This window comes from Otolemur garnettii, unplaced genomic scaffold (assembly GCF_000181295.1).
Source record: "Otolemur garnettii isolate 467f Iridium unplaced genomic scaffold, OtoGar3 scaffold00007, whole genome shotgun sequence".
Lineage (NCBI taxonomy): Eukaryota > Metazoa > Chordata > Mammalia > Primates > Galagidae > Otolemur > Otolemur garnettii.
This window is the reverse complement of record NW_003852402.1, coordinates 6,470,367-6,485,229: the sequence shown is the minus strand read 5'-3', so window position 1 is coordinate 6,485,229 and position 14,863 is coordinate 6,470,367. Positions and strand designations below refer to the sequence as shown.

The window sequence follows — 14,863 nt, the reverse complement described above, 5'->3', positions numbered from 1 at the left end:
TCACAGCTCACATCAACCTCAAACTCTTGGGCTTAAGCGATTCTCTTGTCTCAGCCTCCCAAGTAGCTGGGATTACAGGCACCTGCCACAACACCCAGCTATTTTTTGTTGTTGTTGCAGTTGTCATTGTTGTTTAGCAGGCCCGGGCCAGGCTCCAACCCGCCACCTTCAGTGTATGTGGCTGGCGCCCTACTCACTGAGCTACGGGCACCCAGGCATATAGCACTTTTTCTAGGATGAGTTCTTGAACTTAATTGTCTGACCCTTCATATACCACATTTTAGTCTTCAAAGCAATTCGGGAAGACATATTCCACCTGATCCTCACAATCATCCTTTGGAGCAGGCAGGGCAGGCACACTGGGTGAACACAGAGACAAAGGCTGTCTGGATCTTGGAACTGGCAGGGACTCTCTCAGGATCGAAATTCCCCTTTAATTTCCTGACCTCGCTCACCTGCGCTTTCCTCAATGTTACCTCACAAGACAATCCACTCTTTTTTTTGGGCCGGGGCTAGGTTTGAACCCGCCATCCCCGGCATAAGGGACCGGGACCCTACTCCTTTGAGCCACAGGCGCCGCCCACAATCCACTCTTAATTCATTCCAGTCCTTCTCTAATGGAAGAAAGTCTGGTGACCTTGGGAGAGGCGAGGAAATGTTGTGGGCCCTTTCTCTGAAAGACAGCAGCTCCTGACGGGGCAGGGAGGACACAGGGAAACCCTGGCAGGGATGCTGGTGATGGCTACCTTGGCCGGGGCTGGGTTTGAACCTGCCACCTCGGGCATATGGGGCTAGCGCCCCACTCCTTTGAGCCACAGGCACCACCGTGATGGCTGCCTTTAACTTCGACTCCTAACAGGACCAATCAAGTCCACATCTGCAGCAGCGGGCAGCCAGCTCCGGTGCCAAGGCAGAAGCCAGGAGGGCCACTCACCCACCCCAGCATTCTGCTCCCTAGGGGCGGAGCCAATTCTCTGGACCCGCCCCTTTCCATCAGGGGCGTGTCTCTGCCCTGACTCCGCCTGGCCCTCTGACCGCTACTCGCTCACGTGACCAACCGCCTCGCTCATTCACTCCTCCTTGCGCCATAATCTCTGTCCTCCTCTTCAGAGCCCCGCCCCACGGCTTGGGGCAGGCTCCGCCCCTTCCCATCTGCTGGGAGGGTGGGAAGGGGCCCCGTAGCAAGATGGCGGTGAATCAGAGCCACACCGCGAACCGCCGCGGAGCCATCATCCCTGCTGGTGAAAGGTGCCTGACAGAAAGCCCGGGTTGTGGTCCGAGGAGGGAGGTGAGGGAGGAGATGAGTGGAATAGACCTAGGGGGCTCTCAAGCTCTTAGCGTATCAGGAACTTTCCCGCCTGTTTGGGGCGTGGCACGCTTAGAGAGTGCGTCCCCTCCTGGATGTTTGGGGACCTAGCGGTCGCTGAGACGGGAGCGCGCGCTCTCGCCTGAGTGAAGGAGGAGAGCGGGAGCAGGAGCACGGGCAGAAGGCGCGTGTCTCCTCAGAAGCAAGGTAGACGCGAACTGGCAGTCCTGAGGAGTCGGCCTTCCGTCTGGCTCGAGATGTGGCTGCCGTTGGGAGCGAGCGACTCTGTAGGGCGATGGCAGCCCTAGGAACAAGGTCTGGAGCTTTGGGCAAACTGAAGCGGGATGAGGAAGTGGAGAGTGGATCATTCTGGAAAGATCTCAAGCTATCGGAGGGGCCTCTCACTGGCCAGTGGAATTCTCCAAAACCTCCTTTCCTCTGCCCCAATGATGGAGATATCTGCTCTTATTTCTGACAGGATTGATTGGAAATCAGGACCAAAAGGAGGGGTGCCTGGGTAGATCCATGCTAGCTAAGCCTGCCCCGGTGCTGTGGGGTTTGCCAGGTCACTGTACTGTGGTGCCTGCTGCTAGCTCCTCACCTCCTGCCTGGGTCTGCCTCATTGTGGGTGGAGGTGGGGCACAGTGCAGCTAACTTCTGAGGCACATTCATGCACCAAGGCCTCCTTCCATTCTGCACTCTCCTTCCCACCACCATGCCCCATTTCCCCGTGGTCATTTTCAGTCTCCCAGCTGTGCAGTTCTGAACTATGCTCCTCTTTCTGCTCTTAACTTGCCCTCATTTTCCTTTTCTCCTTCTTAGTTGAGACTTTCAAGGCTAATGCTGTGCTCTGGTGAGCCCCAACATACCCAGGTCAGTTTGAATACATTTGTCAGGAAGATCCAAGAAGACATTTACAAATGCTGATGTCCAGATCTTTTTCCTATGCTTCCTTTCCCCAGAATGTTTTCTTGACAGATTCATTCTGGGCGTTAAATCTGTTGTACATTCTTCCTTGCTGCTGAAGTACCTCTGCTGATTTTTTCACTTAGGGAGTAGGAGGTGAATGTTCACCCCTCTGACTGCAGTATCTCTGGGCACACTGACTGAAAGGACTTGACCTGTGCACCTGTCAATTTATCCTGTGAAGCCATTTCTAACCTGGTGTTTCAGTGTCTTCTCCCTGTGGCTACATGTGTCTCTCTGCTTTGCTGTTTGTGTGCTGGAGACAGTGAATGAAGCATGTTTTTATAGAATTAACTATAGCAGAAAGCTGATTTTATGGTCCTTTGAATTATCTTTATAGGGTCCCTTCTGTGCTCCTGAATACTTAATAATAGCATTTATTGCGCACTTAAATATGCCACACACTATTCTAAGAGCTTTATACTGTGCTTATAACCACTCTATCTACAATGAGAGTCAGTAGTATTTCCCTCATTTGGCAGGTGGGAGAGCGGAAACAAAGAGAAGTCATTTGTTGAAAATCATTAGGATGGTGCATATATAGAGCTTGGTTTTGGATTTCAACTTAGGTACTGTGCATTTACTCTTCTACTTTTGCTGTTCCCCCCCAAAAGAAAAGGGCTGTTTTTCTGCTTTTTCATCACCAGAGAAGAAACTACTCTAAAGAAATATCTTGGCTCGGCGTCTATAGGTCAGTGGCTAGAGTACCGGCCATATACACTGGGGCTGGCAGGTTGAACCTGGCCCTGGGCTGCTAAACAACAATCACAACTGCAACAAAAAATAGCCAGGCATTGTGCCAAGTGCCTGTAGTCCCACTACTTGGGAGGCTGAGGCAAGAGAATTGCGTAAGCCCAAAACTTTGAGGTTGCTGTGAGCTGTGATGCCACAACACTCTACGGAGGGCAAGACAGTGTGACTCTGTCGCATAAATAAATAAATAAAATATCTTAGGAGAGAGAAAGTTGGTTCGATGAGGGGTCTTCAAATGCATGTTATGAAAAAAATAAGTATTTCAAAATCTTTTTCCACCAACATGAACTAAATTGTTATATCATGTTTGAACAGGACCTATTTTGAGACACTAAGAAGGATAAGACACCAGTTTGAAAAGAAACTCCTATCAGAGCAACATGTATTCTGATAACATTAAAGCAAGAACAAAGATCAAATTTGTGGTGAAATTTGGGTGGGATAATGGTAAAATGGGTGGTGTGGGTGAATGGTGCCAAAAATTAAAAAATAAAAACCTTTATGAAAAGTTTACAGGGATGATGCCTCATAGAAATCAGTAGTTTAGGCTCGGCGCCTATAGCTCAACCGGCTAAGGCGCCAGCCACGTACACCTAAGGTGGCGGGTTCGAATCCCCAGCTTGGACCTGCCAAAACAACAATGACGGCTGCAACCAAAAAATAGCCGGGCGTTGTGGCGGGCGCCTGTGGTCCCAGCTACTTGGGAGGCGGAGGCAGGAGACTCGCTTGAGCCCAGGAGTTGGAGGTTGCTGTGAGCTGTAATGCCACGGCACTGTGCCCAGGGGGACAGCTTGAGGCTCTTTCTCAAAAAAAAAAAAAAAAAAAAAAGAAAGAAATCAGTAGTTTACAAATGGATAACTCATTTTAAGAAGGGAAGAGACAGGGTGGTGTCTGTGGCTCAGTGAGTAGGGTGCTGGCCCCGTATGCCGAGTGTGGTGGGTTCAAACCCGGCCCCAGCCAAATTGCAACAACAACAACAAAAAATAGCCAAGTGTTGTGGCAGGCACCTGCAGTCCCAGCTACTTGGGGAGGCTGAGGCAAGAGAATCACCTAAGCCACGGCATTCTACCGAGGGTGACAAAGTGAGACTCTGTCTCTTAAAAAAAAAAAAAAAAACAGAAGGGAGGAGACAGTATTCAATATGTAGTGTCCAGCAGCAGACCATATCTATTTGCAAGGAAAAATTCATCTGAATGAAAATTCATTCTTCATCTGCCCTAATTGAAGAGAATTGTGATTAACAGCAGAAACAATGGCCAACACTATAGACATCTCTATTGGTTCAGCTTACACAATTCTGACTGAAAAATTGAGCAAACTTTCACTAAAGAATTTTGCACTAAAAAGGAGCTAAAGCCATTGCACCCTGATTAGCTGCAGACAAGAGCAGAGCTTTCAATGGAAATTTTAAAAGTGGGATGAAGATCCTCAAATATTTTGTTAAATAATTGTCACAGTAGAAGAAATATGGCTCTCTAGTGGTGCCCGTTGCTCAGTGGGTAGGGCACCAGCCACATAGACTGAGGCTGACAGGTTTGAACCTGGCCCAGGCCAGCTACAACAACAATGTACAACAGCAACCAAAACTTAGCCAGGCTGTTGTGGTGGGTGCCAATAGTCCCAGCTACTTGGGAGGCTGAGGCAAGAGAACTACTTAAGTCCAAGAATTTGAGGTTGCTGTGAGTTGTGATGCTACGGCACTCTACCCAGGGCAACAGCTTGAGACTCTGTCTCAAAAAAAAGAAAAAAGAAAAAGAAACATGGCTCTACCAGTACTATCCTGAAGATAAAACACCATCAAAACAATGGCTTTGATTGAGGTGAAAGTGGACTAGACAAAACAAAAGCAGAAATCTTAGCGTTCTGGGAGGTCAAGGGGAGTAGATTGCTTGAGCTCAGGAGTTGGAGACCAGCTTGAGCAAGAACAAGACATTCCCCCATTCCCCATCTCTTTTATATTTAATAGATACTTTCTAGTGTACCATTTTGATTTGCTTCTCATTTATTTTATTTATTTATTTATTTTGAGACAGAGTCACCCTTGGTAGAGTGCCATGGTGTCACAGCTCACAGCAACCTCCAGCTCTTGGGCTTAGGTGATTCTCTTCCCTCAGCCTCACAAGTAGCTGAGACTACAGGTGCCTTCCACAACTCCCGGCTATTTTTTTGTTGCAGTTTGGCCAGGGCTGGGTTTGAACCCACCACCCTCAGTATATGGGGTCAGCACCCTACTCACTGAGCCACAGGCGCCACCTTTCTCATTTATTTTAGTATGTATATTTTAGTTATTTTGTTTGTGGTTTACACTTTTATAGTAATTGAATTAAAGTGAATACCAACTTAGTTTCAGTAATATACAAAAACTTTGGTTCTGTATAGCTCTGCTTCCTCTTAAATTTTTACTGTTGCAAATTATATCTTTATACATTGTATGCTTATTATAATAGATGTACAATTATTGTCTTATCCAATTGTCTTTTGAGTCATGTAGAAGCAAAAGAGTTACAAAGGAAAAATGTGTTAATACTAACTTTTTAATTTACTTATATAGTAACCTTTATTGATGTTCTTTATTTCTTTGTGTGGATTTGACTTACCATCTAATGTCTTTTAATTTCAGGCTGAAGGGCTCGGCACCTATAGCTTAACCGGCTAAGGCGCCAGCCATGTACACCTAAGGTGGCGGGTTCGAATCCCCAGCCCGGACCCGCCAAACAACAATGACAGCTGCAACCAAAAAATAGCCGGGCGTTGTGGCGGGCACCTGTGGTCCCAGCTACTTGGGAGGCGGAGGCAGGAGACTCGCTTGAGCCCAGGAGTTGGAGGTTGCTGTGACCTGTGATGCCACAGCACTCTACCCACGGGGACAGCTTGAGGCTCTGTCTCCAAAAAAAAAAAATTTCAGGCTGAAAAACCCTTTAGCATTTCTTTTTTTTTTTTGAGACGGAGCCTACCCTGTGAAAAGAGACTTGCTTGAGCCCAGGAGTTGGAGGTTGCTATGAGCTGTGATGCCACAGCTCTCTACCCAGGGGGACAGCTTGAGACTTTGTCTCAAAAAAAAAATAGTGCAGTAGTAATAGTAGTAGCAGTACCAGCAGCTAACATCCATTGAGTGTTTACCCTGGGATAAGAACTGTGATAAGAGCTTTATGTGTATCATTTATATAACTTCTAAATTTGTGTTCTGTCTGCCTGTCCTTCCCCACAGTCTCTTGATGCAGATTACAGAGGTGGAGCTCTCCTTCCCACACCAACCACGGAACACCAACCTTTTTAGTGGTACGAAGAGGGGAACATTGTTTCTCACATCATACCGGGTAATTTCTACTTTAATGTCCTGTTTAACTTTGCACTTGTTTTCCTCAAAATGGAGGGAAGCGAAAACATTGACTTTCAAAGTGCTTTAAAACATTTGCTTTGGGGGATTTTCCTTGTTGAGGAGCTATGGGGAAAAAAATGGATGATGTTTCTCCACTAGGCCTAGATGCCAAAGCATCCTTAACCTTGCTCTTGTAGGTCTCAAATTCTGCATTCCTTTTCCAAAGTTTCTTTCCTTGCTTAGGTGATTTTCTTGACCGTACCTTCCATTAATGATCCCATGTTGTCCTTTATGATGCCATTTGACCTGATGACTAACTGTACCGTTGAACAACCAGTCTTTGGTGCAAATTATATTAAAGGAACTATTCAGTCAGCTCCACAAGGTAAGCGTTCCCCCTCAGAAGTGTGGGGGTTTTATCTCAAAATCTTCTAGAAAGTTTAAAATTCAGACTTGGCTCATAATTGGAATTCAAATGAAAGCTGCCCCGCTTCTTTGGGTAGTGACCCTCAGTGTTTGTGTAGTCCTTCTGTTGCCACCCGTGCAAGTCCCTGAGTGTGTGCCATTTCTCCCCCCAGGTGGCTGGGAAGGGCAGGCTATTTTTAAACTAATCTTCAGAAGGGGAGGAGCCATTGAATTCGCCCAGTTGATGATGAGAGCTGCCTCTGCTGGTGAGTGATGCTGTTAAAAGATATTAAGCACTTTGGGATTTTAAGGCTTGTGGAATTAAAGCAGGATTTCTACTTCCCTTCATTTGGGTTTCTCTCTTTCCTCTTGATTATATTCAGGCCATGCATTTTGTCAGGAATGCTACCTAAATGATGTTGTGTTCTTCTGAAAATACACTCTTAACCCCTGTGCCAGTTTAAGTGTGAGGTCCATGGGGATGCTAGAACAACTGGACATGCAGCTTGGAGCTACGAAGTAAGCTGTCTCTAGAGACTGATTTGAAAATCGTTAGCACACAAATTATCTCTGGAGCCCTATGAGTGATAGGCTTCCTCTGTCAATTGAGGATAGAGTTCCAGGGTCCTTAACATTTAAGGGAAGAGACAAGAATGCGTGATCTGTAGAGATCGAGAAGAGACTGACTTAGGAAAATGAAGAGAGTCAGGAGGTGAATTTATCATCCCGAAAGTCAAGGGAGGAGACAGTTTCATAGATATGGGGTGGTCATCTGTGTCAGCTGCTTCAGAAATATTTGGTAAAATAAAGGCTGAAAAATGTGCATTGAGTGTGGTAATTAGAGTTTGTTGATAACTGCAAGAGAGATTGCAGTGAAATACTGGAGAAGAAACGTGGTGGAAGAACCATATTACAGGAGGTGGCAGAGTAAGAAAATTTCTTACAGTTGCCCTTAACGGTAAAGATAGAGAGGCCAAGAAATTCACAAGCTGTACCCAACCCACAGCTCTCTGGTAGTGTGGAGGGCAGATAGCATCTGGAAGCCTGAAATCAGATAACAAAATATCCTGGAAGACAAAGGAGTACAGTTACGGGAAATCTAGGGTCAGGGTACACTTGGAAGTCTGATCTTTCTTTGCTGTAGATGTCTGGGGAACTCAGGATGGTTGCGTATTAGATCTTGAATTCATTCTTATTTTTTGACTTATACTACTGAAGAGAGTTTCTTTTTTAGGATGATGGACTAAGGGTCAGACAACTTTAGGGGTTCCTCTTTGTGTTTTCATTAAGATATGCTTCTTGGCCTGCAAAGGTTCAAGGTATCAGCAATTTCAGCATTTGCACAGCCAGTTGAAAAAGATTTTGGCAACTTACATGAACTTGGCCCAGTATCTGGAACTGCCTCCATATTCTGATTATATCATGGCTTAGAGATAGGAACCTAGTCCTCCCCTCCTGCAAAAGGCTGGTGCTTGTGAGATAGACTCCCTTGAAGCCCCTGGAGTTAACCACTGGTCCTGCTTCATGATTCAATTCTTTGACCAGGAAAGATTCCCTTACTCTCTGCAGAGTTGATATGTTTAAGCTCTTTGATACATGTTTTTAATTCATACATATGTATGTTGAGTACCTATTGTGTGGCAAATGATAAGTGAGATAATCGGGAACACAACAGTGAGCAAGTCATATGTAGAACCTGCCTCTATTAAACTTATAGTGAGAGTCATGTACAAAATAAGCAAACATGTAAGTGAATAAAAGAATTACTTTCTTGGAAAGAAAGTAAAGAACACTGATAAGATATTGAAAAGGAAGGTAATGGTGTTAGGAGGACAACTTTTAGATTTATAGTGAATTTGTTGGAATAATGCCAGCTGTCAAGACAAACAAATCCTAAATTATCAAAACTTAAGGATGTAGATATTATTGCTTATAGAAAGGCCAATCAGGCTTGGCGCCTGTGGCTCAAGTGGCTAAGGCGCCAGCCACATACACCTAAGGTGGCAGGTTTGAATCCCCAGCCCGGACCCGCCAAACAACAAGGATGGCTGCAACCAAAAAATGGCCAGGCGTTGTGGCGGGTGCCTGTAGTCCCAGCTACTTGGGAGGCTGAGGCAGGAGACTCGCTTGAGCCCAGGAATTAGAGGTTGCTGTGAGCGGTGATGCCACGGCACTCTACCCAGGGGGATAGCTTGAGGCTCCGTCTCAAAAAAAAAAAAGAAAGACCAATCAGCAGGAGCAGGAGAGGGCTTTGTTCCACAGTTATTTAGGGACCCAGGGTAATTAGAGTCTCTGTCATCCTTGATACTAGCCTCTATGGCCTCTTTGTACAGCTAGCTCAGAGGGGAAGCACATCTGGGACGTTTTCACAGGGTAGGCCTGGAAGCTGTGTACATTACTGCTGGACACATGCCATAGGCCAGGACTCAGTGTGGTAGGCTGATACTGGATCCCAAAGATATGTCCATGTCCTAATCCTTAGAATCTATGAATGTTACCTTCTTTGTAAAAAGGATCTTTGCAGCTATAATTAATTTAAGGATTTTGAGACTGCAAGATTGCCCTGTGTTATCTAGGTGGGTCCTAAAAGCCATCACAAGTGTTCCTATAAAAGAGGTATAGAGGGTGACAGACACAAGTGCTTTCTTCTGTACTACACTGCCCTTATACTGGTCTTTAATAGATGTATCCTGCCAACTTGATAGAATCCTCACTTTGAAGTTCTTTCTGAATATCTATTACCACTATATGGGTGCTATGCATGGCCTGGAATAAGCATAGGCAAATAAGGCATGGTCTCTGCCCTTAAGAAGCTTGTGTTAGCCAGGCACGATGGCTCACACCAGTAATCCTACCACTCTGGGAAGCTGAGGCGAGTGGATTGCTTGAGCTCATGAGTTTGAGACCAGCCTGAACAAGAGCAAGACCTCATCTCTAAAAATAGCTGAGTATTGTGGCAGGTGCCTGTAGTCCCAGCTACTTGGTACACTGAAGCAAGAGAATCGCTTAAGCTGAAAAGTTTGAGGTTCCTGTAAGCTGTGACGCCACAGCACTCTACCAAGGGTAACAAAGTAAGACTCTGTATCAAAAAAAGAAGCATGTGTTTCAGGACAATGTTCATATTTCTCTTTTATCTTGTATCCTAAGAACATTCTTAGACACACATGTAAGGTAGTGGTTAATACTCTGTTAAAATGTTCAGTTGATAACTACTATGCTTCTGACTTAGAAGAATTAAAAGATTTCCTATTTTCCAAACTTTTCTTCTCAGCTGCCCAGGGAACTCCACTTAGAACCTTGAATGACTTGTTCGGCCGTGTACATATTTATGTCATTAATGGTCAGGGGACCATGTGCGTTCCAGAGGCGCCTTGTTCAGGTAAGGTATGGCAAGGAGGCTCTTCCTGGGAGGTGGAAAATTATGCCAGCAGCTAAAAGATCTACTCGTTGCAGGCTTAGCCTTCAACTCATCTCCAAGAGAAGAGGCAGAGCTTGAGGAGTTGGAGAATGGTCGAGTCCATTACTTTGTAGCTTGTCCATTTCATCCTCTTAACAGAGTCTTTTATAAAGGGCAATATTTTATCTATCCATTAATTAATTAATTAAATTTTTGAGAGACAGAGTCTCACTCTGTTGCCCAAATTGGAAGACTAGTATACAGTCACACAATCACAGTTCACTATAACCTTGAACTCCTGGGCTCAAGCCATCCTCCTGCCTTGGCTTCCCAAAGTTCTGGCCTGAGCCACTGTGCCCAGCCTAATTTCAGTGAAAACTTATGAAATTTTCCTTTTATAGATTATGCTGTCTGTGTCAAATCTAAGAACTTTGCCTAGCCCTAGATCCTGAACATTTTCTTCTATGATTTTTTGCTCTCCTCTCCTTCCCGTCCTTCCTTTCTGTCCTCTCTTTCTCTTCTTCCTTTCTTGTTTTGAGACAGGGTCTTGCTTTGCCACCCAAGCTAAAGTTCAGTGATGTCATCGTAGCTTGCTGTAATCTCAAACTCCTGTGTCAGCCTTCCAAGTATATAGGAACTATAGGCATGCACCACTACTTCATATATGTTCTGTGGGCACTTGAAAATAATATATATTCTGGCTCAGCGCCTGTGGCTCAACCGGCTAAGGCGCCAGCCATGTACACCTAAGGTGGCGGGTTCAAATCCAGCCTGTACCCACCAAACAACAATGACGGCTGCAACCAAAAAATAGCCGGGCGTTGTGGCGGGCGCCTGTGGTCCCAGCTGCTTGGGAGGCGGAGACAGGAGACTCGCTTGAGCCCAGGAGTTGGAGGTTGCTGTGACCTGTGATGCCACAGCACTCTACCCACGGGGACAGCTTGAGGCTCTGTCTCAAAAAAAAAAAAAGAAAAGAAAATAATATATATTCTGCTAATGTGTGTGGAGTGTTCTATAAATGTCAGTCAGATATTGTTAGTTGATAGGGTTGTTGAGCTCTTGATGATTTTCTTGTTTTGATTGTTGAGAGAATATTGTTGAAGTCTTCAATGGTCATTGAGGGTTTATTTCTCCTTTCAGCTTTATTAGTTTTTGTTTCACATATTTTAGAGCTGTTTGTTGTATATACATTTGTTGTTACACCTGTGTTCCATACATGTCTTCTTAGCAAATTTACCTTTTTTGTCATTAAATAATATCCCTCTCTGTCTCTGTCAGTTTTCTTTGCTTATAAGATCTGTTTTATCCGATATTAATATAGCACTCCTGATTTCCTTTTATTCATGTTTTTAAGATATATCTGTTTTCATCCTTTTAGCCTGTCTTTATTGTTACATTTGTTTTTATATGTATTATATATGATGTATATGTATTATATGTGCATTTCTGTGAGAGGGCATATAATTGGATCACTTTAAAATTTCTTCTAATCTCTTATAATTGTTGTATTTATACCTTTCATATTTAATGTAATTATTACTATGCAGTCTGACAATTATGATTGCAAACTCATCCTAGAAGAAGTATTGCATACTTCCTTGCTAACTATCACTATGGTCACTTTCGAAGTATTTCCCTTGGGAAGCTATGCACTGATGCCACTGCCTAGTTCACCCTTCAGAGTAAGTCACTGTGGGTAGAGTGCTGTGGCATCATAGCTTACAGCAACCTCAAATTCTTGGACTCAAGTGATCATCCTGCCTCAGCCTCCCTGAGTAGCTAGGAATATAGGTGTGTGCCACTATACCCAACTAAGTCTTGTCTATATTCAGTAGAGACAGGGTCTTGCTTTCACTCAGTCTGGTCTCCCACTCCTGAGTTCAGGAAATCCTCCCACCTCAGCTTCCCAGAGTACTAGGATTACAGGCACAATCAACAGTACTGGCTCCACCACTTGAAAATGGGGCAAGTCCCTGAGTACCTGCCCAAGAGATTATCAAGAGAAGCTTGTTGCCTGTAGTTCAGCAGTTATGGCACTGACCACATACACCAGGGCTGGAGGGTTCTAACCTGGCCTGGGCTTGCTAAAAACCATAACAACAACTACAACAAAAAAATATCCAGGCATTGTGGTGGACACCTATAGTCCCAGCTACTTGGGAGACTAAGGCAAGAGAATCTCTTAAGCCTAAGAGTTTGAGGTTGCTGTGAGTTGTGATGCTGCAGCACTCTACTGAGGGTGATATAGTGAGACTTTGTCTCAAAGAAAAAAAAGATTGTCAAGAGGCTTAGGTGAAAAGGGGTGTGGGGCACCATAACCAGACAGCACTTTTGGAACTCTTTTTCTGGAATGGCCATAAAAACTGTTATCATATTACCCTTGATGTCCTGAATGTTGTTGAAATGTCTTCCTTTCAATATTTTCTTTATTTTTGGATGAAAAAAAAGTCATTGGGGTCCAGATCAGGTGATTAGGGGGGATGTTCCAATACAGTTATTTGTTTACACTAAAAATTCCCTCCCAGACAGTGCTGTGCATTATTGTGATATTGGCCAAGATTTTCAGTTAAGATTTTCCTAACTATTTCTCAATTGATATTTACTTAGTCAGCTATGCTTCTCACAGTTAGCAGATGATTTTGATGCACAATTCAATGAATTATTTATTTATTTATTTATTTTTATTTATTTTGGCTGGGGCTGGGTTTGAACCCGCCACCTCTGGCGTATAGGGCCGGCGCCCTTCTCCTTTGAGCCACAGGAGCCACCCAATTTGATGAATTTTTATAATGTTTTTTATCAGTTCACTCATTACTGGCCACCCTGACCTCTCTTCATCATTGACACTTTCTCTCCTCTCAGAAAAATGTTTACTCCATTTGTACACTGCTGTTTTTTTTATGGCATGTTCCCATAAACTTGGGATATCATGTCCCTGATTTTACTTCTACTCTTGCCAAGTTTAGCAAGAAATTTGTGAATGTTGCTCTAATTTAAGCTCTAACATTCTTGTGATGGCACACAAAAACTTGCAACAATAATGAAGACCACTCAGCAAGACACTGCCACATGTTGACACAAACAGAATTGTGAGATGCTGATATGCCAAGGTTATGAAACTTTATTGAGTTGTTGGTACAGTGCTACCAATGTAAGAACATGGTGAAAGTTTGTGAACTTAATTGTCAGACCTCTTACATGTGGGAAAGCAATCCTGACACCCTGATAAGAGTACAGCTATTTTGGGAAATAGCTGGTAAGAAAACGCAGGCCAGAAAACAAACTGCAAGATCACAGCAATCCCCTCCCTACCCTCCTGAAATGCTTCAAGGCAATCATTTCTGAGAAACAATTGAACAGTAACTTTTACTTTGGCCCTGGCTGGCGGGCCAATTAAGCGAGTAACTTCTAGATTTGCCTTGAGTGCAAAAATTAGTCTTTATGCAGAAGGGATGACTCCCTCTAGGAACCCCCTCCCACATTCAACCCTACTGATAAGGGATAATAAAAGTCTCTTGAAACTGTGAAAACAGCAAGTTCCTGGTCAGACTTCACTGAGCTATTTTTCTCTCTTTTCTCTGCTAATAAAGGCTTTCCAATCCTTAGAATGGCCTACTCTCCTTATGAACCTTTGTCCTGACCCTAGCCCTTAACCCCTTAGTATGTTAGGGCTTAGGTCTACCATTTCATTATTTGATTCTTTGTGTGCTTTCTCTGTTTCCTCTGTGTTATTTAAACACCTCTTAGAATTACATCTTAATTGTCTCAGCGCTTGTAGCTCAGGAAGCTACAGCTTCTTGAAGCGCCAGCCACATACACCAGAGCTGGTGGGTTCAAATCCAGCCCGGCCCACCAAACAACAATGATAACTACAACCAAAAAATAGCTGGGCATTGTGGCAGGCACTTGTGGTCCCAGCTACTTGGGAGGCTGAGGCAAGATAATTGCTTAAGCCCAGGAGTTGGAGGTTGCTGTGATGCCATGGCACTCTACCCAGGGTGACAGCCTGAGGCTCTGTCTCAAAAAAATAAAAATAAAATAAAATAAAGAATTACATCTTAATTTTTACCATGGTTTTGAGTTTATCCCTTTTTATAGCTATTTTAGTTGTTGCTTTAGATATCATACATTATATATGCATAATTTAACTTATTTCTGTCTACTGGTATTGTCATTTTACCAGTTCAAGTAAAATATAAACATCTTACTTCCCTTTACCTTTCCCCCTTTATAATAATAATAAATATTTGCTTTTCTTTTCTTTTTTTGAGACAGAGTCTCACTTCCTTACCCTGGGGTAAGGAGTACCATGGCATCATAGCTCACAGCAAACTCAAACTCTTGGGCTCAAGTGATTTTCCCTCAGGCATCTGAGTAGCTGTGACTACAGACTCCTCCCATAACACCTAGCTAGTTTTTCTGTTTTTAGTAGAGAGAGGGTGTCATTCTTGCTCAGGCTTGTCTTTAATTCCTAAGCTCAAGCAATCTACCCACCTTGGCCTCCTGGAGTGCTAAGATTGCAGTGTGAGCCATTGGGTTCTGCCTTCTGCCTCTTTTTTTTTTTTTGAAACAGGGTCTTATTATGTTGCCCAGGCTGGTCTTGAATTCCTGGCCTCAAGTGATCCTACCCCCTTGGCCTTCCAAAGTGCTGAGTTTACAGACATGACCCAGCATGCCTGACCTATGCCTTCTCTGTTTCTTTCTTTTTTTTTTTTTT

At 44.1% G+C, this 14,863-nt stretch overlaps 1 protein-coding gene across 1 annotated transcript in view; it reads left to right on the top strand.

Moving 5' to 3' along the window:
- Positions 1–1,186: 1,186 nt before the first annotated feature.
- Positions 1,187–14,863, top strand: part of WBP2NL (WBP2 N-terminal like) — a 17,336-nt gene continuing 3,659 nt past the window's right edge. Inside the window, exons 1-5 of the mRNA XM_023509192.1 lie at positions 1,187–1,248; positions 6,234–6,342; positions 6,588–6,729; positions 6,923–7,015; positions 10,021–10,128. Of these exons, the coding sequence (XP_023364960.1) occupies positions 1,187–1,248; positions 6,234–6,342; positions 6,588–6,729; positions 6,923–7,015; positions 10,021–10,128 (514 nt within the window). The remainder of the gene's footprint in view (positions 1,249–6,233; positions 6,343–6,587; positions 6,730–6,922; positions 7,016–10,020; positions 10,129–14,863) is intronic.